General features: G+C 42.0%; 1 protein-coding gene across 6 annotated transcripts in view; it reads left to right on the top strand.

The window, feature by feature from the left end:
• Positions 1-21,100, top strand: part of LOC114594324 (uncharacterized) — a 56,202-nt gene extending 35,102 nt beyond the window's left edge. For 2 of the 6 annotated variants that reach the window (XM_028723874.2, XM_028723870.2), the window contains 8 exons: positions 3,280-3,345; positions 7,211-7,276; positions 8,059-8,103; positions 10,512-10,609; positions 12,011-12,071; positions 12,924-13,117; positions 13,221-13,326; positions 13,906-14,368. In XM_028723874.2, coding sequence (XP_028579707.2) covers positions 3,280-3,345; positions 7,211-7,276; positions 8,059-8,103; positions 10,512-10,609; positions 12,011-12,071; positions 12,924-13,117; positions 13,221-13,326; positions 13,906-13,980 — 711 coding nt within the window. In that variant the 3' untranslated portion in view covers positions 13,981-14,368. Of the gene's footprint in view, positions 1-3,279; positions 3,346-7,210; positions 7,277-8,058; positions 8,104-10,511; positions 10,610-12,010; positions 12,072-12,923; positions 13,118-13,220; positions 13,327-13,673; positions 14,369-14,438 lie in introns of those variants that run through there. The other 4 variants (XM_077925837.1, XM_028723871.2, XM_028723873.2 and 1 more) reach the window with 4 other exon arrangements.
• The last annotated feature ends 5,979 nt before the right edge of the window (positions 21,101-27,079 follow it).

The following is a 27,079-nucleotide window of genomic DNA, read 5'->3' on the forward strand; positions in this document are numbered from 1 at the left end:
AAAATGTCTGGCCTCACATGCTCTCCCTTCCTTTCTACTCAGTCGGGCTTCTGCTGAGTTTAATTCCACTTTTAATGAATATAATCTTAGTGTTATGCTCAAACCAGGGATGTTGGTTTGAAATGGTCTCTGGCCAGTTTCATAATAAGCCAGCTTCAAACCATGGGTTATTCAGCTGTATTACTAAAGTGGCTTTTTAAGCCAGGATCCCTGGTTCAAATGTAACAACAAGCTGAGATTCTTTAAAAGAACTAAACTCATCAGAAGTCCTCCCCTGCAGGGTGGAGGAGAGTATATGAGCCCAACTTTTCACTTGGGTTCATTGGTGTTCATTCACATCGTGCTGAGCTATGCTTTTTGTATAACTGGGTCAGTATCAACTTTCAGTTCTCTAGTTTTTTCTCTAACATTTTCTTCAGCTCTTGCTTCACTTCTCCCTCTCCTTGAAGGAGGCCAAGTATTTCGGCATCTATTCTTCCTGTTGCCCTCTGTTCTGGGAGGTCTATTCTAAATCTGTTTTTTCATCTCATTCTGTGTAAGATAAGGTTAGCATTAGCTAAAGCTAGGCCTCTGTCTCTGTGTCTCCAGCTTTCTCAACATTTTCTCTTGAATGGCTTACCATAATCTCAGTCTGAATTTAGACAAGAATACATCCCTCCTTATACTTTTCCATCACTACTCCAAATATCACCATTCCCCAGTCTTCCAAATAAACACAACTCTGGGAACCCATTGATGCCTCCTTCTTTCTTTTCCTGTCTGTCCTTGTTCAGTATTGCCATTTCTTCAAAACTTATAAAACTTTCTTCTTTTTCTTTTGCATCTTTTGCAAAAACAAACATTTTTTTTAAAAAAACAACAACCCTTCATTCTTCGGCCATCTCTTACCTGAACAGTAACCATCTTCATTTTCACATTTATCAGATATTGGTGGGTTGGTGTTTTTTTTTTTAAATTAATTCAATTTAAACTACATGCATCACAACATGATGAGCTTGGGTTGTTGTGTATAGGTTTTGTGTAACTTCTGGGTTTCTTTTAACTCTTATTTGTAGAATGTGGGGTGGGGAGGTAGAAGGAAGGGATGGAATATGGGATGCTTCTCAAAGAGAAGTTTATTGTTTGTAGAACAACAGTAAAATAGATGGCCAACATGTGGCACACAATCAGGAAGACTAATATCCCATCCTCTCTTTGTTCAGCTGTCTTGTGCTTAAACTAAACAATCTGCTGTAACAAAGATGTTTACCATGGTCCCTGCATGCGTACAGAATCAGGATACAGCAGTCTTGTGACTTAGGAGTTGTAACAGGAAACCTAGACTTGTGGACTTAATTTGTGAAACATTTTCCAATAAAGTTGTTTTTTGCGACTCAGGAGAAATTTGTTTAAAAATCCAACTAGTTCCCCTGAGTTACAATTGTGGCATCACGGTTTGGGATGGTATAAGCAAGTCAGGAACAAACTAGCTGCACATTCAGCCTTTTTGCAAAATTTGATGCTGCCCTGATTTGTTTATAGCAGTAGTAATAATATTAGTTTGCATGGCATTCTTTAACTGAAAAGAAAACCAATCTGTGATAGTCACACATGCAATAAAATCTCTGTTTTGAAACCTTAATTTTTCTTGCAGTCTTGCTCAGTTTATTTTTTCTGTCTCGCTTACGATCGCTGCCCTGATTTCACGGAAGTGCAAAGAGACCTATCCAATTGGCCTTGCCCCTTTGGTTCGCAATATTCACATGTATGCTGCAGCCATGTGGGAGCCACCATGGGAAAGTGGCCCCCATGTGAATCGTGGGTTGTGTGAAGAGGGCTAATACATCTCACCACATATCTCATCCTTCCTCATGTTCTGTAGGAAACGCAGAAAGAAAATGCACGACTCCCTTTCACTTCCTTTGTTGCTGTTTCCATCTAACGTTTTCCTAAGGCTCTGGGAACTTTGGATGCTTTATTCCCAATGCTTAACACCTGGGCCTTTCACGTTTGTGCATTTTTACACTAAATATCCAGAATATTAATAAAGTGATGAAAAAGTGTCGTTTCTACATGGCAAAGGACCAGGTAACATTTCCCTCGATCAACTGGAAGAGTGTTTAAAGCAACAAACTGGAAGTGGGGGAACTGGCACGTAGCAGAAGTGTTGGTAATAGCACTGGGGTAGGATAGGTGCTACAGCCATTTTATCGCTCGAGCCGATCGCCACTCTGATCCAATTACTGCTCACGTGGGCCGATTTCTCCTAGTTGTTTGGGCTAGCAGCAGTCAACACTGGAATTCCCACTGCCTCCATAGAGATTGTGAATGGTTGGGTTCTATTAGTCACATGTCCTGAAATGACCAATGAATTGATCTATCAGTTTAGTTTGACTGTTTTCATTTGCACCAGGGCTAATTCAAATTTCTATTAAAATGCATTACTTTTCCAGGCAGAGTTTGATATATATATATTTGCACTATGAACAAGAAGAGCTAATTTATCTGATTTATGTTTTTTAACCCCATTGTTCTTTCTGGTCATTTCATATTTTTTATTGCCTTCTATAGTTTGCTACAGAAAGGTGAATCCTGGTCACAGTTATAAATATAGGAATCCATTTGAAAATGTATCTTGAACACAGAGTCTCTGTAAATCCTGTGTATAAATCTTTCCCCCAACATCCTTAGATGGGAAAATAGAGTAAAATCACTAGTTTATAATTCTGGTTTATCATTCACTGGATAAGTAAGATCTAGTAGATATTATTATTGTTCACTTTATTTTAGTATGCTGCTTCATACTATGTTGATGTTAGAAAATCTCAAAGTGGTTGACATCACAGCAAAAAAACAACATTATATAAAAATACAAATTCCAAATTCAGTACAGCAGCAGCTGCTGCTAATCATCATCCACATTTTTAATAATATAATTAAGTAGTAAATATCTAAACAATGTACATAAGTCCATATATTTTTATGCTATAGAAACAGGTGTTCCTTGACTAGTCTAACGTGCTACGAGGTTTAGGATTATATTAATAAAAAATAAGATTTATCCCTATTTATTGATGAATAGATTCTTCATTCTTCCCCGTCTGCCTTTTCAGCTAAATAAGTTAAACAAGAACCATAAATCAGTGTTGTTCTCTCTTTTGGTTATTTGTAGTTTTCAGCTTTGAGGCAGGCAAGTAAAATTTTAAAATACTATGCATTTAATAAATTCATCATAAAATTGTGAATTGTGTGTGTGCTGAGCAACAGAAATCCAGCATTTGATTCCCCTCTTATTTTCAGAGTACAGATTCTTTGCTGCCGTCTGTTGACACCTGCCAGTCTCCAGCTTTTCATGAGAGGAAACAGGTAAAGACCCAGCAAGAAACTGAGCAGATGTTTTCAATGATAGGTGAGAAAACCTCAGGCCTTCCTGTCCTTTAAAAAGATAAGATTAGAACAGGTGAGTTATACTTCTGGTACTCCTACAATTATTCTCCTGGCATTGCAAAACAGTTCAGTAGCTTGCGTGGGAACTGTGCTCAAAATACTCCATTACTCTGACAACAAATGCACAGTTTTGTGACATATTTGGTACATAGAAAGTACCAGATTATAGTCTGAGTAGCAATTCCCTCTGACCACCAGACATTTAAAAAAAAAAATCTGTCAAAAACTGTAATTCACTGAAGACTACTGCTTTTGTCAGAATTCCATCTAGAGCCTGTTTCTTACGTTCTTCTTTATTTAGGGCTTCCCGTTTCTAAGGAATTCCACAATTTTATCAGATCAACATTGCCCTCATTTCCCATCAGTTGACATGGCAACTGATGACATATGCGACTTGCTCCCATAGCAGCACAAGGGAAGGGGGCATCTGAGAGAAGGTTACATACCTTGCTCCCACATCGCCATTTGCGTGCTGCTATTGGAGTATGAATGCATCCATGTGAAATGAAACGGGATGAACCAACAACAACAAATGATTTTGGGTGCAATCCTATTGTCTCTAGGAGGGCACCCCCAAGGGCCATAGGATTTTGCAGAACTTCGTTTCTGCCAGCAGAGGGAGCTCCAGAGGGGGACACCTTGTTGCAGCTACTAAAACCTTAGCAGCTGTCCCTCCTCCACCGCTGGTAGGAGGAGGAAATAAAGCTATTGGGAAGGTGGGAGTCCACTGGATTCAAAGCCCTCCTCCCAACACATCCTAGGACAGGTTGAAAAGTGCACATTCTGCATCCTCTAGCCTGCTCTGTAATGATGGTGAATCTTAAATATGATTTGGCTTGTGCTAGTTTGAATTTTCCCTTGTTCTCATCAGGCTTTGTTTGCAAATATTGTTTAGTAGCCAGTCGGCCCACACACTTCTTTCTTAGTCCTTTTTTGGTAAATTGATGACCTTAGAGGGTGTGGAACTCCATCTTTCCCAGTGTTGTCGTCTGATCGCCTAGAGTCAATTCCTACTCACCCAAGGTGAGCAGGAAAAGGACTTTGTATACAAGCCTGCATTAGCCATGCAAACATTTATTTTATGATCCATAGATTTTAATAGCTTTTGCTAATCTGTTGTAATGATTACTGATTCCTGTTTTGAACTAACTGCCAGAAGTGGCTCGTTGAATAACATTCCACGCCAAGATAATTTCTTAATGAAGAAGACATAATTATTTCATTTTATTACATAGCTGACCAAAAGAAGGGAGTTATTTTAGTAGCTTAGACTGCATGTGAGGCTCAACTTTTTGCACCATTTGGCAGAGAGGTATGAGATTTTGTTTCTCACAAGTCAACATTACCATTTAGCTGCTCAAACAGAGAATAAGATCATTACTTATTCCTAGTGGATGGGTAAATACGGGTAAGTCTGGCAGTCAAGGAGAACTGCCAGAGCAATGACTCATGATAATATTTTCCTCTTTTTTCTGAGAATCCCATTTTCAATATCTCACAGAAAGGAGATGTGGAGCCAACATATAATCTGCCCTTTAGCCTCTCCTGCTGCCCTTCTCTTTGCTGTGTGGTCAGAGCCTTGACATTAATGCCATTCCTAGTGGAGCCTTTTTTTAGTTTTCATAATTTAGTTGTATACTTTTTTCCAAATATTCATTGGATTATGAAATAGAATATAAAATACAAAATTCCATTCCAAGCAAGGCTAGCTGGCACAGAAAATTTATATACACACCAGTTTTTACTTATTCCTTCTGTCTGAAGCACTGGGTGCCTAGTTTTATTTCCTGCATATATATGGAGAGAGAGAGAGAGATAAACACACACACACAAACCCTACTTTTTCTCTTGGTTGTTTTTTTTTTTAAGACTGTATTCTGAAATAATATGTTCTGGTGATAACACTATTACCAAAACATTTTTAAATCACTGGTTTTTCATTCACTTCAGTGCAGTTTAGAGGAGTGCACACTCAAGATGACAGAGGGTCTATTTTTTTTAATTTGCCACTGACTCATAGCACATAGCAGTTGTGGTAAAATCAGAACTACTTTCCCACTGGGAATTAAATGTGAGCAGTCCGATTCAGCTAGAGCTAATGGTTATTGTGAATCATTGAAAGCCTTCTAAGTTAGTTCCTCTGGTTTTAGTGAGGCCTTCAGTATAATTCCACACATTAACTTGGAAGTAACTATTTTCAGTGGGTCTTACTGCATAGTAAACACGTTACAACTTCATTCAGCCTTAGTCACAACTAACTTTATTTGGATTGTAGGAGAGTTGTGTTAGGTCTTCAGAAGAATAGATTTTTGCCTGCCTCCATCCCTGCTTCCAGCAGACAGTGAAGCCAGCCTAAACAACTTGGAGTTATCATTTGATTTAGACATTTGCAAGGTGAAGTTAACGGGAAAGTAAAAGTCTTCGCTGTTGTGTGACTCCACTTCTATGTCTAATTAGAGTCTCAAAGCATTTTAAAAAGCCATATAAGGTGAATCATCTCAGTAAACAGCCCTTGACGTGAAAAACCAACACCTTTGCGGTGGGGAGGATACCTTTGCAAACAAAGAAAGGTGGCTTTCTGCAGTCAGCCCTTTTCTCTAGCAGCACAGCATGGGGTGACGGAAAAATCATTAACAGTCTCATCCTGCACTTTTCCCTTTTCCACACCTGCATATCACCATCCCCAATGCTGTAGCTTTATGGGCCATGAGGAGGCAGATTTGCCGCCATGAAACTCCGGAGCAAGCTGACAGCTGCAGAACAGCAGACACTAAAATGTAAAGGAGAGGAAGGGGAGAGATCACCTTTGAAGTCTACCAAAAGAAAAAGGGGAAGCAGAAGGACTTTGGCCATTTCTTTTTTTAATTATCTGTCTCAGGTACATTAAGATATGAGCCACTAGGGCAGGCTTTGTTTTGTTTGGAAATACGCATGTTACAGTAATGTGTGGGTTCATAAGACCCTTCAAAATAAAAATGTGCATTTAAAAATTACTATAGACTAGTGAGGGAAATGAGCCTTTTGAGCTAAAAACAGGTTGCATCATGGGGTGAAAATAGCAGCTGGGGGATTTTTGACAGGAAACTGGATCAGGAGCAGGGCTTTGCAGCTGTATATCCTTCAGAATAAAAGTGAAAGTATTGAACACATTTTTTTTTTAAAAAAACAGGATTAAAGCAATATGTAGCTTGGTTTGTGGAAGTCTGAATATTTTCAACTCCTAACCTGGTGTATAATTAATTGACCTTCTTTCCCTCCCACCCCATCACTTTGAATAAAGTCACAGCAGTAGATAACAGTTGCAGTGCATTAACCTGAAATTACAAGTCAAACACCTCAATAAGAAAAACTGCCTTATCAATGAACTCAAGGTTGGCCAACATGAAGATGTCTTATTTCCATGGATGCCCTCTATTGGTTTACTGCAGAAAAGCATTTACCAATAATTATTGAATAGACGGCTTCAAATATTCTTGAATGCTGCCGGAAGTCAGGTGATTTACTGTTTTATTCCACAAGAGTAATTACTTTCGTGCGCTGCCTTGGCTAACAGTTTATCTTTCTTACATCTTCATAGACTTTAATGGCTTTTTAATAATAATAATAATTTTAAAAAACCGTTGGCAGAACCGAAGAGGCAGCTGTGTTAATTTGTCACAGAGCAAAAACAGAAAAGAAAAATGGATCATATGGTTGCCTTTGCAACCTCTTTTTTGTGGTGGGGTTGGGGGGGTGTTTTCCCCTTGCTTACAGGTGGGTTTCTCCCCCAATTTTCCTCCCACAGTTGCTGCTTTCTTGGCTTTCTGAAGTGCAGAAAAGACTTGGAGAGCCATCTAGGACTCAGCAGGAGGTGAGCTCTTTCCTGTAATCTTTATCAGGCTTGCCCCATCCCACCTCCGTCTTCAGAGGATGATAGTAGTAATAGTTGTTGTTGTTGTTTTGAGGTGTGCGGGGGACACGGGTTAGTGGGGCCAGTCCTATTTATTCTCTGTCTGGAGAAGCCAGAGTGTTACAGTATGGAGGAGAATTTCCGAAGAGTCAAGCTCAAGCTGAGGCCCAAAGAAGGAGAAAGGGAAGCCTTTATTATGATAATAGCGATGAGCTGGGTAAAAAGAGCTCTCACAATGGGGCTAGGCTACTGTGCCTTCAGCTGTTTCCTGCTAGGAAGATTCACAAGTCTCCTTTACATAGGATGATTAGAGAACTACAAAGTCAAGGGGAGTGGTGGGTTTCACTCTCTTATCTGGAGCTCATCCAACTCAACAGTTCTGACTCTCCAAGATTGCTCCTTTTATCAGCCCAGCCTGTGAGGTTATATTAAATGATAAATGTTTGGTACTCAATATAGTGCCATTTACTCTCCCAACCCCCCTAAAATCATGGGTCTGATACCGAGAAGCAAACAAAGCCCTTTGCACCACAATTGATTTTGGTGGGACTTTATTTAACAGCAGCAAAACTAGGACGCAGGCATTGATACTGTTTAGTTTGCCTAATTGTCCATGCACCCTTCATTGTAAAGAGGGGTGAGGGGAATTAGTTAATTTTGGGAAATCTTGCTCCTTAACCATGCCAGGGGTGGGTCAACATTGCCTTTATTTCAAAAGGTTCCCCTCTTGCATTTTCCTCCAGGATACTCAGCCTCCTCCTAAAGGTGTAATCAGGCTTCCTAATCAGGTATGTAGATAGAGAGCAGGTTTGGGGCTGCCTCCCATTTAGGACTATAAAATCTCGGCTTACATTGATTACCTTTTCCTGTAGGTCTTTCTTTTGAAACCCTTTTATATTATTACTGTTTCATCATTTAGATGATTTCAGACCGCAATGTTTCCCAAGGAATAAGAATCGAGCATCATATGTATTGTTATATAAGCATGTGGGTCACAATAATAGATTAATATTGTTCCTGCATATCAACTCGAAGTACTGCAGTGATTTCTGCATTGATAGATTCATTGGATTTTATGCAGTGAGAGTGAGAGACAACAGTTCTTCCTCTTTAAGTCATTGAAAAGTATAGCAGATGTTTTGTTTATGCCAATTTTTCATGTTGAAATTCGACTGGACTGACAAAGTGGGCCTTTTAATAATACAAGGACAGAGTAAGATTTCTGAAATTTTTGGTAGAGGGTAGAAAACTATTGCATTTTAAAGTAATATGCATATGACATACCTGTCTTTATTATTTTGCTATTCAGGTCAATAAAAATGTGAAGTAGTATGGTAAAATACATTGTCTGTCTTGCACACTGTCACATTTGGTGGGTGCCACTGAGTAAATGAAAGTGTTCAATGGAGGCCTGAAGTTTTGAAAAGGACCTACTTCACCCAAACCCTGTTCTGTTAGTACGCCACTGACATCTTACAGTGCCATCTTAACCACATCTACACAGTCCCATTGAATCCAATGTTTCTTGCTCCCAGGGATCTGGGGTTACAACTGCAGCCTTAAATAAGTTTTGAATAGGAAGTTATCTTAGGCCCTTTGTAGTGGTATTGCTTTAACAAGAACATTATTTAGTATAATAATTAAATAGCACTTGAGAATGTTCAAAACACATCATGTACATTATGTTAGCATTCCTTACAAAACTGCCCTGAGAGGTAGACCAATATTTATAATCACCATATTGCAGATGAGAACCAAGGCTGAAAAATGGTGGTTTACCTTTGGCTTCCTAGTCAGTTGGAATTGGGCCAAAGTTGTGATTGCTTTAAGCATATTCTGGAATCTAGATTTGGCCAGTATCTTTGTGGACCAAACTTTGACATTCTCCCAAGTGCTTGATCAGGCTAGATGTTAAACAGAGGAATTGGCTGGGGATGGGGGGCAAGAAAGAGAAATGCAATTAAGCGTCTCAAAACTTCCCAGCCCCACAATTTACACTGGGGATAAAAGAAAGTACTCTTCATTTTATCCATTTCCATTGCCTCAAGGAGGTGATGTTTATCTGCACAGAGTTCCTGGCTAAGGAAAGTTTTGCTCCTGAGAAAAGCTTGCAATACAATTAAGGATGAGATGAAGGAGCCAAGCCATGAATGATCTACGAACAATTTATTCTGGAGTACTGCTGGCATTGGTGGCTTTACTGTACATACGGTTGTAGAGCACATATATTTGTAGATAGAACTGGATTTTGCCCATAAATGCAGCTGTAAGATGTATGCCTGCTGCTATGCTCACTTTGGGTTGTGTCAAGTGCTGCTGTTCCGCTCATGCAAGAAACTTTCATTTCTGCAATAGGACTTCCCCTTCCTCTCTCCACCCCCAGCCCCACACATGCCCTCAAAATCTTCTCCATAAGGTTGGAGAACCCTCCAGATTTTGGGAGCACACAGGGGGAGGAGAGGAAGGGGAAATCTTGATGTGTAAGTAGAACTCTGCCGAGGCAGCTCTGCATACAACCCTGTGACTTTCCCCTGCTTTCTTTCTGAAAGCTGCACACACACCCTCCTCAAAATTTCAAGGTCTCCATGCAGGTCATCCCTCCAGGACATAACATCTCAGTGGTACTGAAGCAGGCTGCAACCACAGTGTCACTTTCTGTCGGTGGCCAGTGATGATATTCCCATTCTTGTGGTGCTTTCCAGCATTTGTAAATACTTTTAGCATTCCTCTCCTTTGCTTATCCCTGAGCTGATTGAGATGGAACAGAGCCTTCAAAGCTGATTCACCTAATGCCATTCTACATGTAGCACCAAGTGAACAAGCCCTGAAAGATCAGTGGGCTCACATGCTCTCTTCTTCTCCCTTTGCACACTGCATTTCTCGCCTTCCTTTCCTGGTTTATGTCACACCATAGTTCATAATTCCATTGGAACCGGAAAACTCTGGAAACTGCTTTACAGAGACAATTCTCATGCATTCCATATTTTATCCATTAAGTAAGGCTGAGGCTCCAAAAAATGAATGTGCAGATTGTCGGGATGTGATTACATACTAGGAGATTATATATTTATTAGATATATTTTTTCCTTCCTCATGCTTGTGAGTTCAGCAGAGTGCCATCCCTTTGCAGCTTAAAAGGAAAGCTTAGATAGGCTAGTGTATAAGCTCTAACATGCTTTTTTATTATTACTGACAGAAGAAAACATGCAAACAAAATCGGAAATATGAACAGCAGCTTCACTCATTGCACCATATATATTATTTTTCTCTTCTTAACATGGCATTATCCAGGAGGTGAGTTTGGTAATAACTTTGCACAACATAGAGGCAATTTGTCTAGTATACCACTTTATAAATGGCTTTTATGACTCTGTGCTTAAACTACCATGCTGGCAAAGCCTATTGTAGTTTTGCCAAAGCTAAAAGAAGCCATTTAAGGATCACAGTAAAAAGCAGTTGTGATTTCATGCAACTAAATCCCATAAGTCATCAAAACTTACTTCGGAATAAACCTAGCCAGATTTGAGTTTATTATGGAAAACAATGCTGTCTGTTCAAACAGTTGTTGCATTAAAAGCTTTCAAAAGAGGCTTTAAAAATGTATAGGCAATGAATAACAGAATTTTGAGAGGCTATAAGTCTTTTTTCCAGAAGAGTTAGGGTGAAGCATTAGCAACCGAGTATACCAACAATCATCCTAAGAATTCATAATCTGTTTTCCTGAAATGATGGTGAAGACTGTTATGGTCACAGCTTGCAGCCTTGATAAATATCTAAAGTAATGTTCATTCAGTGGAAGTAAGCAATGAAATAACAAATTTACAGTAGTTGGCCATCTTTGGCTGGACTTGGTAGCCAAATCAAAAACCATAGTTCTCTGTCCTTGCTCCTTCTGTTGCTGAGGTTTTCTGGCTGCACAGCTGCTGAGGAAGGTCCTGCCTGGGCAGCAAAGAGTTTGCCCATTTGCTTGCTTCTTTGCTAAATAAATAAAGCCCCTCCTCCCTTGCCCTGGACAGGCCTGATACATTCTCATAATAGTAGATCTCTCAAAGAGATTCTTTGGACAGTTTCCTTTTTGAATAGTAGTGGGTGGGATTGTGTATAATACACAGAATGAATGTTTATATGTTTCCTTTAGCAGCTCAACGGATTAGACAAAAATTCATTGCACAACATGTGGGGTCCAGTGAGCTGGGGATCACCTACACTAAAATGAACTTCAGCCTGTTTTATTTTTGTGATGCTCAATGTTTTTAGCAAATATATTTTGCTGACTGGCTGTCTTGGTGAGCTGGCCACACCCAAGGAGGACAGCCTCCTTATTGCAAAAATGGTGGCTGGTGGCCAGCGATACGTCTATTGAAGCCCACATCAGTTCACAGGAACAAGAAGGTACCGGCAGGCTGCTGTTCAAATTAAAAATGACTCTTCTTGCATTGCATTAGTCACATGTGTACAAAAAGAGAGAGATGGTGCCAAGAAACATTCTTAGGGTCAGTTGTGGAAGGATCAAACTTTAATGAGATCCTTTGTGAGCAAAATGTGTAACTCTGCTGTGCCCCAGAACATCCATTGGCTTCCTTGCTTTCATGCACACTTAAAAAACCAATAATGCATTGCCACTAAATCAAGTAGATTTAAATCTATAATCCATGTTTCTTTTCTTGATTTGTCTTTTTGTTTGGTGCTATCTAGGCTCCTAGAACAAAACGGACAGTTTACAGATGTCAGAACACAGCAGAGTGTGCATGATCTGGTTAGTAATCACAACAATCAGCTACGTATACCGTATATGTTGCATTCTATACAGGCAAACATTACTCAATATGCCTTTGCTTTGAATTAGGCCCCTTTCTTTGTTTATGCGACTTGATACTTTATGTTGTTTAACCTAAAGGTTATAACACTAAAGTAAACTTGATTTACCTGTGGAGTTTTAAGAAATAATTCCCCAAAGTGTGTTAAAGACATTTAGCACTTAAACACACCAGCGGATGTTGAACTCAGCACTGAATCACTGTTCAAAGAACACACTTTACCCGGGATATAACCACATGGAAACTCTGTATTTAGGAAAATAAGAAACCTACATTTACTGCAGGAAATACGTGCTCCGGCATCAGTGTGGCATGTCCCAGAGGCATCCCTTGGATTCTGCCACCTGAGGCAGATGCCTCAGTTTGCCTTATGGATGGGCTGGCCCTGTTTGAGACTGGTCAGCAACTGAAGCAGCAGGGCCCAGCTGACAAGAGTAAGAGTTTTCACTACCAGTAGATGAATCTTGGAAGAGAACCAGAAAAAAAAAAATGCCTGAGAGATGGGTGTATTAACAACTACTACAAAATGATAATGGGAGCCATCCTGATCCTTCATAACACCCCCCCCCCCCACCTGACACTTTGGAGGTTGTGTGTGGTCAACTGTATTAAGTTAGATGTATCCACAGTTCTCCTCTGCTATGGTTCAAATAGCAGTAGGTTTGAGTTTTGAATTTAGTAAATAAGATTGTTAGATTTCATGTTAGACTCATTTTTAAACACTTTAATTGCTTCAAAATGACATTTTTAAAAGCCTTGCATTATACTAATGTTGCTTTCATTGTCTCAAGATGAATTATTTGTATCCAAATTTCTATCAACGATCTGGAACAAATCAGAGCAACAGCTTAATAGAGGAAAACTTGGTTCCACCTGCAAGAAAACTGCAAGAAATGCATTGCAAGGACTCCACCAAAATATTAAGAATTTCGAAAGAAAACAAAAAGACGTTGAAGCAACATAAAGATAGAAGTGATCTTGAAATGTGAGTACACTTAACCTGAGGCTTGTTTCCATTCAGTATTTTACCTGGTAGATGGATATCACAACTTAAATGAAGTTGTAATATCTAATAATGTTATTTTCAGTTTCCCTGATAGAGTTGAAACTCAGAACATCTCTACCTTTGCCCAGCCTGAAATGGTTCCTGTGCCTTTAACTCTGGGAGATGTTGCTCTCTATGCTCAAGTTGTGGTAGGTTCATACTTCTTTCTTCCTTTCCTCTATCGAGTCCATTACTTATTATGATGTCAGTAATTCACAGAACCTGGTTTATCAGGTTCATCTAAAAGAAACCTTATTGGAAAGGAAACAATGGGTCTTTAATGTGAATGGACATTCTGTAAAATAAAAAAATGCAGTTTTCATACATCTCTTCTCAATGCTATTATAATTCTGTACAGACCCAATTTGCAGTATCTGTCAGACATTTTGAATTAATCTAATCTCTCTCTCTCTCTCTCTCTCTCTCTCTCTCTCTCTCTCTCTCTCTCTCTGTGTGTGTGTGTGTGTGTGTGTGTGTGATTTTTTTGCAATACAAGTCAATTAGGCCTCATATCTCAGAGGCAAAAAATAATTTTTTGTGAAGTACAACATGCTTTTTCCAGCCATTTATATAGAGGATCAGTACTACAAGTGTTGGCATTGTGAGCTGTTGCTCAAGCTTATATTACTGTTCATGCCCATATGCTATTTTCTTGGTTGTTAAATTGATCATACAATAAGGTGTATATTTATCAATATACAGCTGAACTGTATATTGTTGCTTTTTAGGAAACCACACCATTAAACACATATTGGACAAATTATGTTGACAGTGACTCCATCATCAACAGTGAAAAACAGTAACTACAAGTGGGATCTTTTGAAAATAATCTGCTCTGTAGATTATTGTGATTAGTGTTGAGATTGGTGTGTGTGTAAGTGTTCCCCTACCATCCCTTTCTTTACTTAAAAGTTGAGAACATTTTTGAAAATATAACTATATAACTTTTATTAATGCATAGGGTTCTTTTTTTCTTTGTTGAAATATTGGGCATTGCAATGTATTTCCCCAAAAAATGTGATTTATTGTTATGCATTTATTCTCTCTCTCATAACTCCATATGCAAGTCTTGTTTTAATTCCTAAAAACCCCCACAACCCTTTGCATCCTTTCCATTGTGTTGCTTAAATCTGTAGGGGCATCAGTTGTGATAAATACTTTATTTAAATAAATAAACAACAACACTTTTAATCATTCTTTCATTAATTAAGAGGATGAAGAGCACAAATGACTGTTCCTTCCATTCCCTACTCTTAAATAGGTTTCTTTGCCAACATCCACATGTACTAAGGACTCTTCCCAGAAACTCTGAGGTTCTTTCTTCCACCACCACACCAGTGCCAGAGGGCACAAGAGACAGACCAACCTTGCTGGAACACACACTTCAGAAACCAAATGTGGCAACTTTAATTGCGAGATCATCATTTCCAAAGGGCCTTGCCTATGATATGTTTACAAGAGTATTTCATCCCCTAATAGGCTTCAGTCAGTGCTGGGCTAGCCCTCCAGGTTACCTGCTCTCTGCTCTAGGTCTTGCTCTTCAACCTTAGGGGTCATGTGGGAGTTCCATGACTGGAAACCACTAGAGAGCGATTTGAATTGGGGCCATGATGCAGGGGGCAAGGGCAAATCCATTCCAAGACATTCGGCTGCCTGAGGCAAAAGACAATGAGTGGGCACACACGGACAGTTCTATGTGCAAAGACTGACTGGACTGGTAAATACATCTTACTTGAGCAATGACAACAGTTGAGCATCTACCAGTGCACAAGACCTCCTCCCCCACCCCAAAGCTTTTTTTTTAGCTGTGAAGGGAAAGATTTATGAGCTAAGCCTGTAGATTTTTCACTGTATGGCTAACAGCAGAGAAGAGAAACTTTCTGACAGTGTGTGGTAGCTTCCCCGAAACTTACCTGATCTTGGCACTTTGCAAATTTAATCAATTATGCCCTTTAATACCCACTTCAAAAGATTTCTGCCTTTGGGTTTTGTACAGCTACAAGTGATCAAATATATAGTCTTAAGGAAACACGTGATGTTCAGAGTGCCTAGCTTCCCGACAATTCTTAACCATCATGTGCTGTGACGTATTGCAGTTTTGCTCAAATGCCTGCCATTGGTTTGTAGGTAGATTAAACCGATTCTCCTGCTCAAATGTATATCCAGGAGGATGCTGATGCCACAATGCCCGCTACCTTTCATCTGGGGCCACCCATTGCCACAGCTCCTTCCAAGATTTGTAGGCCAAGTGAGAGGAGTGGCAGAGGATGGGAGTGGGAGATGCTGGTGAAGCACTAGAAGCCACAGCTCTAGATGCAGAAGGTGGCCTACCATGCTCCCTCTAAGGTCACCTGCTGCCCTCAGTGAGGAACACCACTAGGGTTCAAGGAAGATTTATCTGCCAGTCGCATTGGCTTTTGTACAGTATATGGAAAGTGGGGTGGGAGCTCTTGTCTTTCGCCTCAGACAACCAGACACCTTGGGCTGGTTCCTGGCTCCCATTCAAAGTAGCTGCTGCAAGGAAAAAGGAATTATCCCTGGTGAATATACACCAATCTTCTGATACTTCAGCTATGCTTGAAAGACCAAAGCAAGCTGCAAATTTTAGAAAGCAAACCATAAATGATGAATTCAGTTTAAACTATTGCCTGCACAGTTGATCAGTCTCCAGTTTTAGAGCTTGTGAAATTGTTTTGTGGTTGGTTATTTCTCGCTTGGGTTTGATGTGGGTGGGTGTTTGTATGTGGTGTTGCAGTTTTAATAACAGGCAGTGCACCAGTTTCGTCTTATTTGAGCATTCTACGCCACTGCGCTCTTTAAAAAAACACATGCTTGCGCTGTCTAGCCCAAGTTACAGTGCTGGTTGCCTGCTTCTGTATGGTCCCTTTGCTTCCATGTTCCATAAAAGACATCACAGCATCTCAAAGCTGCCATATATATGCCCACATGATAGTGCAATCCAGATGCTGTAGATTCTTGGAAAGCAAAATACATTGATCCAACACAAGCAACCTGTGAATAAAAATAGATTTCCTGTGTCCCATAGAAAGTTTAAAGTTCATCAAGAGTCTTTCATATATAATTTCCCACCCATTTTTCTCCTATTCATTTCTTACACACTCTTTAATTTCCATTTCTTTCCTTCAAACAGGCTTCTTTTCAACTGCTTTTTTCTCTCCCTATATCCTTTCGATATCACATTACAACATTCTCTGCAGGTTCACCTAAATCTGCTATACTGAATAGTTGGTTGCCGACATTTTTATTATGCATTAGTAAGGTGACACACAGAAACCTGTGGGGGGTGGGGGTAATCTCCCCCAAACTGGCCTTTATGAATATTACTTAACCCCTAAATAGTCTTTGAAGGAGAAACCCTTCCCTAGGGCACATCAGAAAGAAGCTACCCCCAGGTCCTAGAAATGTGTGAAGGTTTGGTAGTATATTGCCCCGTGGGTATGTTAAGTACTTTAAAGCATCCTGGCTGTTTCCTGTAATTACAGTCTCACTTTCTCTGTTTTGCTCCCTGGCTCTCCTCTTTCCATGTCACCTACTTCTCTGGGTTGCCAACTGCTCCTTCACCAGCAAACCTACCCCCCATCTCACCCCCACCACAGCAAGAAGCCAAGTTCACTTTTGCTGCCTCTGAATGAGGCAGGGGACCATGGAAATTTCCTGGCAAGCAAGTAATGTTAGAGGATTTCCTTCCCAGATTAAACTGCCACACGTTTTACATGGCAATCTCTTATGCTGGGATACTTGTGGTGCTTGTTGCGGTAAAGAGGTGGTGTGAATGGCAGACATGTAAAGGTGCCCTGCACTGAGTCAAACCACTGGTCCATCTACACTAGTATCGTCTACTCCAGGGATAGCGAACATGGTGTCTTCTAGGCCTTGTGGACTACAACTCCCATCAGTCCCAACTAGCATGGTGCATGTTCAGGGACGGTTGGAGCTGTAGGCCGGGAACATCTGGATTTCTGATGCTGAACAATGTAGGAAGCACATATTTGAAACAATGTGGTATTTCCAGTCATGGAGACAAAGGGCCAACACTTTCCTCCAACCTCCATGCATTATTACTTTTTAACCTCTATTAATCGCATTATTAGAACAAGAAAGAGACACCAAACATAAACTTGTGATGTGCACTCACAGCAGACTCCAATGGTTCTGGATTGAGGCTGGTATAAGCAGAAAATAAATAAACGAGTTTTCTTAGTTATCCAAAGTAAACTCTCCAGACTGTACCACATAGTTATGGCACAATTGTTTAGTTGGGCAAGAGACTCTGAGCATATTGTAAGAGAATTCGGCAATTGGCAATTTCCTCTTTGGCATCTCATGCTAATCCACAACCTTTGATATGAATGGGAAGTTAGTAGTACAGCAACTGGCTACAGAAAACCCTGGGTATAATATATGAGGGCTGCAATCCTAATAAGTTTAACTGAAGTTGTCAGATCCTATTTAGGACTGGGATAATAGTACTTAAGTATATATAATGAATACAAAACCTGTCAAATTCAATAGGAATGCTTTGGGGAAAGTGATTAGAGGCTTGCAGCAGCTTTAGCAGATTTTTCTTGTGTCCTAAAATAAAAAACAGAGGGGAGTGTAAATGGCTGCAGTTCAGATATTAAGGAAGTGAGAAGTGATGTGTGACATAGATCAGAGTTAGGATTAAGGTAGTTCACACCCAGCAACAAGGACTTGCAGAAGGGAATATGCGCCTTGCATTTTCGCAAATAATCTGTAACTGGAAGAACTAATACCAAAGAGAAGAGCAAGGAGGGAGTTCAAGGGCATGGATTCTTAAATGGTCTGCTACCACTTAATAAAAGCACTTGAAACATTTGCTGCAGTAACAAAGCAGGCCTATCAGTAGCCTCCTTGAAGCTGCAGAGTATACAGTGAAATGGGTGCCTGCTCAACTCTTTGAAGCACCGGCTCCTCAGGGCCCAAGAAGATGTGATAGTGATCAATATCTGTGAACATGAACCTGCTGCTATGATGTAAAAGTGGGAATGGGTTAAGTTTTTAACAGCAACATGGGCATTAGGTGTACAGAGTGCATAAACTGCCACCCCACTTGTGGGATGTATTAACCCTCTCCTACTTTCCTTAACATTCCCACACCACGATACACCATACACCATACAGCTTGCAGAGAAAGATTGCAAGGAGAGAAACAGGAGGGACAGTCTATTTCTTCACCATGTGTCCCTTTTGCCCTTAAAGTTTCCCCCTTCTTCTCATGTGGCTGGAGCAGTTCCATGTTGCTATCATGTCCAGTTTGGCCTTTAGAAATGACTAAACGAATGCAATAATGCCCCAGTCCTATGACTGTGTGAAAGCACACTGGTGTCACTTGGTGCTGGTGCATTTATGGTATAAAATGAAATATATAACTTGGTGCAAAAGCAACAGGTTGCGTGCACTTGATTATACTGTGCACATTTATCATCAGTAAGTGATGTGAAAAAATGTGGCAATCACCAGTGGAAGGATAATGGAAGGGCACCAAGGGATAGAATCATGTTTATTAATTGAATAGCCAATGGCTAGCCTTACAGGTTTCAGCTGGCATTTTGTTCAGATAACAATCTTAAAAGCCTTGGGATGCTTTATAGGAAGCAGTTCATAAATGATATAATCAAATAATGTTATGTTATTAAAGAACAACTTGATTATTAGCCCCTACAGGTATAGACAGACCATTTTCCATTTCTGATTTCCATAAACGCTTCTAGTCTTCTGCAGTAGAAAATAACAACTTTTAAGGACCAGGAGTCCCACCGAAACATTTAGCCGCCCCTTCTGCCTTTGTGCCCATCACCTTCCATAAAACTGAATTCCTTTAAAGAAGGTGCCATCCTGTCAGCACATCTGTCTTGAGACAGGCAGGAAGGGCGGAGGATGGCTGTTCATTAATTGCATCATATTAAGCTTTGAGGCAGACAAGTACTTGAGACAGCCAAAAGGTGAGGATTCCGAGGTCCTCCTGAGCCAGCAACCTCCGCCCCCAGAGCCCCTCCTCCCTCTCAGTCTTTGCAAAACTGTAGGGGCACAAAGTCTTGAGAGAGAAGCACAAAAACAAAAAGCTGGAGAGGTTTGCTAAAATTCATTTTTTCAAGAAGAGAGTTTGCAAATTGTCTAATCAAAGGGGAGGCAGGGGATGGAAGGGATATGTTACTGAGCCCAGCAGCCGAAGCCACAAACTAGGAGTATAAACCAAGGTTTAGATTTAAAACAGTTCCATTCGATTCACTTCAGTGAAATTGAATATCAGTATCTAAGTAACACTGGGTAGATTCAGCAGTTTGTTGGCTTTAATTCATACTGGTTTGTGGAGTGCACCCATGGAGCTCAGTCCTAAGCATCTTCATTCAGCAGTCAGCCCCACTATGTTCAGCCTTAGATTTCTGGCTGAGCTCGTTTACTGCCTTGTTGTTCTTGTTGTTGTTGTTTTGTCGTCATCGTCATCAATTTCATTTATGTATCACCTCCCATCAGGCACCCCAAAGCAATTTACAATGCAATAAAAACTTACAATAACAACTGCATATTATCAAAACAGGTAAAACATTTGGATGTAAAAAAGTTTTTCAACTATATAAAATTGATTTCCAATCCAATACAGAAAACAGCTGAGCTAAAAGACTCCACTTTGAAGACTTGTTGAAAGAGAAATGTCTTCAACATGCACCAAAAGGACAATAGAGGACAACCACGTTCCTTGACATGGTTGATGGAAGAGGGAAGGTTACCTTGTCTAGACAAAGAAACTCAGAACCATAAAGTTACATGGAAGAGAAACAAGCCACTATCTGATTTCAGATCATTGGTTCTGAACTTGCCTCGCAAGACACTATGTGTTAGTCTTCAAGGTACCACAAGAATCGTACTACAGCAGGCACTAAGTAAGGTGAGGGAACCAATTCACAGAACCAAAGTGGAAATGTGAGGATGTGGTCAGACTTTATCTGGGTTGTGTGGTGAAGTGGTTATGTGAATACTTCATAAGGAATAAAATTCAACCTATATTTATTGCATAGTAAATGTGGGTTGGGCTGAGTCATCAGCTGAGCTCAGGGTAAAAGAAAGCAAACATGATCATATACACATCACACTCATCTGTTCAATCCAAATTATCACCATGACAATGTGGCTGTGGGAATCAGCTGTTATATAAACTCTGGTCACAAGTAGATTAGCTGTGAGCTGATGGAGGCAGTTCCTATTGCACACAAGTGGACCATCCAATTGTAAAAGCAAAGATTCCTAAAAGCTTACAGAACTTCTAGCTGATCATAAGAGCCTGGGGGTGGGGGAGCGTCCAGGTCAAGGCTATGATGTGAAAGTACAGCTAATTCCACTGAAATTAATAGGGCTGTTCCCCCTTTACAAGTGTTTAGAGTCTGAGGTATCTACATAATAGCCTTTGCTATGTGCAGCTTTTCAAAATTAATGTCAGTGACATCCTCATGCTCAGTACAATTCATCTGAGGATTCAAGCCTGTTTAGTCCCAGTGACTTCTGGCAACTTACTTAGACCAGTTTACATGACTATGCAGCAATATAGGTTTTCTGCTCTAAAGTAAGCCCCACTGAGTTCGAGGTATGTGTGTATAGGACTGTAGCATAGATGGGACTTAACTACAGCCTAACACAGTGTTTCCCAACCGGTGTTCCGCGGCACACTAGTGTGCCGCGAGATGTTGCCTGGTGTGCCGCGAGCGAGTCCAAAAAAGGTTGGGAAACACTGGTTTCTCTTTCAAAAAGGAAACGTGGGTTAAAGCGGCGACGCCGCCTCCCACTCACTTTCCTGCTCTGGCTTCCCTAACAGTTTTCCGAGTTGCGTCACTGGATCCAGCCCCCTTTTCCACATGTGACACGGGGCTGGAGGGAGGGAAAGAGGGCCTTACGCCGCGCACAAAGGCAGCCTCCTAGAAGCGCTCTGGGCCGGCGCCGTTTCGCCGAAGGCGCCGGAGGACCCCCACCCTCAGCTCCTTCAGAAAGGAAGCCCCGCCCCTCGGCTCCCTACGCCGCCAGGCAGCTCAGCTGACTGACGAGGACGTTCTGCGGCGGCGGCCGCCGCACAACCACCACAGTTGCTGGCAGCGTCCGCAGCGCAATAAGTAACAGCGCCTGGTGCTGCCAACTCTTTCTCTCTCTCTCCCGCCCCGCCCCCAAGCTCTCGCGCGCCCCGCGTCAACATCGCCGTGCGCAGCTTCCCGAGCTCGAGGCCAGCCGCTGCACGCACGCGCCGGCTCGTCATTGGCTCCGGTTGTTGCCTTTCTCCGCCGAGGTCGGTGGACCCTGAGCCTAGGCTTCCTTCCCGCACCCCGCTTTCCGAAGACCGCACACCAGTTGGGCCAGTACATATTCCCCTCCCGTGACTGGAGCGGAATAGCCCTTTCTCTTCTTCCCCAACCCTTGTCGTTGGAGGAGTCCCTCAGTCCCTCGCTTTGCTGCCTCCTCCCCCCCCACCCCCAAAGCTTGGAGGTTCCCCGGCAAGGGGGAGGGAAAAAAATTGAAAGTTACACTTTCGTGCGTCCCTCCCGGCGTGACGCTGCGCGCTGACGTCACGGGGCTGTAATGGTGGTGTGCCTCGAGATTTTTTTCATCAAACAAGTGTGCCTTTGCCCAAAAAAGGTTGGGAAACACTGGCCTAACACAACAGAGTCTTGTGACACACTAGACATATTATGGCATTTAATTTGTAGACTGCAGTCCACTAGTAAATGTGTTAAGCATTATCCTCAGATGGCATGTCTCTATACTATATAGCATAGGCCCGTCATTATGCTCTCTTCATTAGCTCCTTCCCTGCTTCAATCAAAATTTCCCCATTGTTTAAAACCACCACCACCCCCTCCTATCTCAGGGAACTTCCCCTTGTTCCATTCCTCAGCTGCCTCATGTGAGAGAGATAAAGGACATGGAGCCCTTAAATACCACATACTACTTTCACACAATTTATTTCACTTCTGGTACCATGTGTTGTCCTCAACACGAAGTTACAGATTCAACGTAGCAATTTAGAAGAGATATTGTATATAACAAACAAACACCAAACATCCATCAGCTGAATTTAACCTCTAACTCAACAAACTAACTGAAAGGCTTACTCTTAGGATTCTATTCCTCTTAAAAGATACAGTAACATACATAGTAACATACATCATCATAGGGTGTGTGCGCAAAGGGGCTTCAAAATAGGAGAGACAAGGATGCATGGAAATGGGTGTGGTCTGTGTGCAAGGTTTTTGGTTGTTTTTTAGCAAGCTGTAAGCAGGTTGGTTTTCATCCCTGCCACCTCATTTCAGTGAGGTAATAAGCATATCCAGGCAGAGAATGTAGATCAGGGGTCAGGAAACTTTTTCAGCAGGGGGCTGATCCACTGTCCCTCAGACCTTGTGGGGGGCCGGACTATATTTTTTTTTGGGAGGGGGAGAACGAATTCCTATGCCCCACAAATAACCCAGAGATGCATTTTAAATAAAAGGACACTTTCTACTCATGTAAAAACACGCTGATTCCTGGACTGTCTGTGGGCCGGAATTAGAAGGCGATTGGTCCAGATCCAGTCCCTGGGCCTTAGTTTGCCTACCCATGATGTAGATGGACCATTGGTAAAACTCTGTGCACTGGCTGAGATGATTGGCAGTTTTTCTGTTGTGTGGTTTGTCTTAAGTTCTACAGCCACTTTCTTCCACTTCTCTGTTATTGTGCTGTAGGTCTCCACACTACCATTCCTATGCTGTCCTATAACTCCCAGCAAATCTCATACATATGCTTTTATTTCCATTACATCTAATTTTCACAGATTTCAGAGCTTGAACGACCATCTCCAGTACTGAAGAATATTTGCTTATGAGCACAAAACAGACAATAAAAGTTGAAGCACACAACTGGTACAAAAGTTGTTTTGTCTTGGTGTTGCTTGATCCTGCTAATACTGTAGTTTGAGTTCTGAGACAATACTTGTGTACCTTTCTGACTTTTTAGTTCACCATGTTTCACATAGCCTTGGTATGTTGGGTATTAGATATTGTCTTTGGATGCTCTCATGGGGGGGGGGAGTTAAGATGGCTTTCATAGTGTCCTGTATTTTATGCACATCCTAATATTATTATTATTATTATTATTATTATTATTATTATTATTATTATTATTAAAATTTGTATACTGCCCTATACTAATAGTTCTCAGAGCAGTTCACGACATTACTTTCACTGTTTAGATCATTTACAGTCCCAGGGGATAGGCAGAGGACAAAGGATGCCTGAGGATATATTGCCCTGATGTATGCTTGAACCTCACCATCTTTGCTGCCATGGCTGTACAATCATCGTATCCTTGTTCAACTAGCTTATTGACCTTTAGTCCAAAATTGGAACAAGCAGATAAGATTGCATTGGCTGTGCCCAACGCAAGGAATTCCACATGTACAGGTGCATTCCTTTCAATTTCTTCCACAAATCTTACACCTGGAGACAGCTGTTCCAGGCCAGAAATAGCTGCTGTTTCATCTGCTAAAACAGAGAATCTCATAGAAGCGTTAGCTTTCACAAATGCATCTTCAGTATGTGTCTGGGGCTCCCTAGCAGCCTTCTGCTTTTTGAAATAGTTGCAGATACCCTCAGCTATACAAATACAAGCAACTCTGCTTCTCTGCTTTCTCTAGCAACCTTATATAGAAAATCCTTGTGCCTTTCTTTTAACCTTCAACCCATCAAAGCAGTAGCATTAAGTTTCTGTCTCCCAGTAAAAGGATGTTTGTTACCCATTTCTGGCATACCTTGTCAGCACTCTTGGTTTCTCTTCTGTTGGGTTACTCTTGGCTTCTATTCTGGGCCACATCCCTGCTACCTGTCCCTCAAAAAGCAGAGCTGGGTGCAGCAGCACCCCCAAGCTCACCTGATCACAAAAAAGGCACCACAATGCCTTTGCTGGTATTATCATGGCATTTTTAGGATTCCCAAAGCTTGTAAGATTTGCAGAAGCATCATTAGATTGGAACAAGCAGCATTCCCCCAAACTGCTTGCTGGCCCAGGAAGGCTCTCTGCCAAAAAAAAAGTGCAGAGAGTTTGAATTTGGCAGCCACTCAGGTCTTACTCTAAATCTCTTGCTGACTAGCTGGGTGTGTGTGTGTGTGTGTGTGTGTGTGTGTGTGTGTGTGTGCATTAAAATAAATAAATATAGTTAGGTTTCTGAAGGGGGCAAGTGCCCGGCCTTACATGCACACACCTCTGTGGCCACCCAGGAAGTCTGCTCAACCCTGCACTAAACCCCTTCATGAAAAATGAGATTTATTTATTTGAAAATGATAATTATATAGCTAATTTCAGAAGTCCCACTGGTTTCAGCATGACTTTGGAAAGACAACAGACACTTTTTGCCTATAACCAGAATGGAGCAGTAAACGCCCCTCTCCTTCCACGAGAGCCAGTGCAATGTAATGGTTAGACAGTGTTGGGACCACTTGGCTGGCAAAGCACAATGAGTTCCCTTGGGCCAGTCACCATTTCACAGCCTGACCTACCTCACAGGGTTGTTGTGGGGGGATGAAATGGGGAGGAAGTGAACCCTGTACATCCCACCTTGAGCTCCTTTAGAGTGAAAGTTGGCGTAGAAATGTGATAGAATAAATTTAATTAAATTCGCAGGCATACAGACAAGTCAGGTACTGTAAATCCTTGCCCTGGACAAACACCTGTTGACATCAGGGAGGACTTGCTTTCACCTGACAGGGGATGATCAAGGGTTTTTGCGCATCCTAAAGAGCCGACAGCCTCGCCAAGCACCTTTCAGACTGGCTGCATCTGATTCTTCGGAGCGAAAGAGCCTGGTCAGCGGGGAAGGAGGAGGCACCGGAGGAAGCGCGGCACCCAGCCGGGCTGGAGAGAGCGAGAGAGCAGATCGCGTCCCTCGCCTAGCGTAACGAAAGGACAGCCGCGATCCAAATCGGGAGACTTTACAGCCGGAGGAAGTTTTTGGCTATAAACGGTCATGCACGGCAGCTCCTGCTGAAAAGGCTGCGAAGGTGGGGAACTGCCTTTCTTCCCTGAGAACCAAAGTGCCATTAAGATCACTCAGGGGAAAAGATGGGGAGGAGAAGGGCCAGGGGCGCCTCATCACAAAGGCCGGGGCGGGGCTGAGAGGCGGGGGCTTCTTCAGGAACAGACTGGTCAGCTAAGCTGATTAGAGCGCGCTGCTGACAATGCCAAGGTCGCGGGTTCGATCCCCGTCCGAGGCACTGCATTGCAGTGGGTTGGACTAGATGACCCTCGGGGTCCCTGCTCTGATTCTGTCATTCTTTCATGGCTCGCTCCTGTGACGAAGTAGCTGCAAAGGTGCAGCAGGGGTGCCAACTAGAATAAAATATGGGGGCGAGCAGGTAAGCTCCCCTTAATCGACCACAAGACACGGTGCACGCACACCCTTTGACAATGCCCATCAGTTTTGGGGGGCCTAGACCTCTCAAATACTTTAGGGGGTGCGAAGTGACCTCGGCCCCTAGGAGTTGGCTCCTATGGCCCCGCGTAAAGCCACGAACGCGGCAATCCTATATGTCACTGGGCTAGGTGGAGGAAGCCCCCTTGAACTTAGCGGGGCTTACTCTTGAGTAGACGTGTGGGAGCCCGCGTCCTAGAAGTAGGCTCCATTGAACCCAACGGGCTTCCTCCTGTGCAGTATAGGCAGGCGCAGGATTGCGCAGCAGCAGCTGAACCTCAACAAGATTCGCTCGCGCGCAAACACCGTGCGCGCAAAGCACCGTCTACGGAACGGGGCTAAGGGCTCTTTGGCGAGAAGCTATTGACGGCTCCGCTTAACAAAACAAATATTCCGCAAGGAATCTTTACTAGTGGCAAAGTAAAACGTCACCGCCTCGCTTTGCGATGGGCATTAAACAGGAGCGGGGAGGGCGTGAGAGAAGATGGAGGGGGATTTGAAAGCCCAATGAGGTCTGAGTCCGGCCACCGCCACGCGATCCTTCAGAATTCAAAAGCCCCGGAGCGCATCTCTCTCTGCTCAAAAAGTGCGACGCAAGCTGCTCCACGGAAGAAAACTGAACCGGTGTTTAAGCATTTCCCTCTGAACGCCAACAGATTTACAAATGAGTAGTGTTGCCCGGATCGTGCCCAAACAGATCTCCACTTTGAACAAGCCATACAATATATTTTTTTAACATTTCAAAGCTATTTATTTAATTATTTAAATTAGTATACCGCCCTAGACCTAAGTGCGGTTTACAGCATAAACTCAATACAAATTAGATTGCTCACACGTTAGACTGAATGCTTGACTTGCGCCTTCCTCATCACAAATTCTAGAAGTTCGAAATGACGTCGTATTCAAGTTAATAACTTTCTCAGCATACTGAATTTCTTTCTCACTTATTTTGCTGTAACTTGTGGAACTACATCCCGCGTGTAGAAGTGTGCTTGTGTGTTCCGTATCACAGTTATGTATGGGATGCGTGTGTGTTATAAGCGACTTGGTTGTTTTTCCCTTCCTTCTGTATCATCGGTATTGCTGGTTCGATACAAATATCTCTCATAGGTTAAGAACTATTAATACCACATTTTTATATAGATTGTGAATAAATTCAGCTCAGTGTCCCCAAATTCATTTTTCCCCCCAGCAAGAGGATAGCATTTACCGGCCAGTCCGTTTTCTCGTCGCTAGGTTGCGATGCTAAGCAAACTTGTTTGGAAACAAAGGTAACTGCAGTAAGCGGACGTTTACTGTATTCTGTTGCGTGTTGGGGTCAAGATGGACGCGTGTTTGTAGGAAGAGGCAACCATTTGAAAAAGCATAAGACAGCCCTTAGCCCACTTGCAAGCGAGTAAGTCCTACTCAGCTCAGTGGGACTTAATTCTGAGTTAACC

Source organism: Podarcis muralis, chromosome 3 (genome assembly GCF_964188315.1).
Source record: "Podarcis muralis chromosome 3, rPodMur119.hap1.1, whole genome shotgun sequence".
Classification (NCBI taxonomy): domain Eukaryota; kingdom Metazoa; phylum Chordata; class Lepidosauria; order Squamata; family Lacertidae; genus Podarcis; species Podarcis muralis.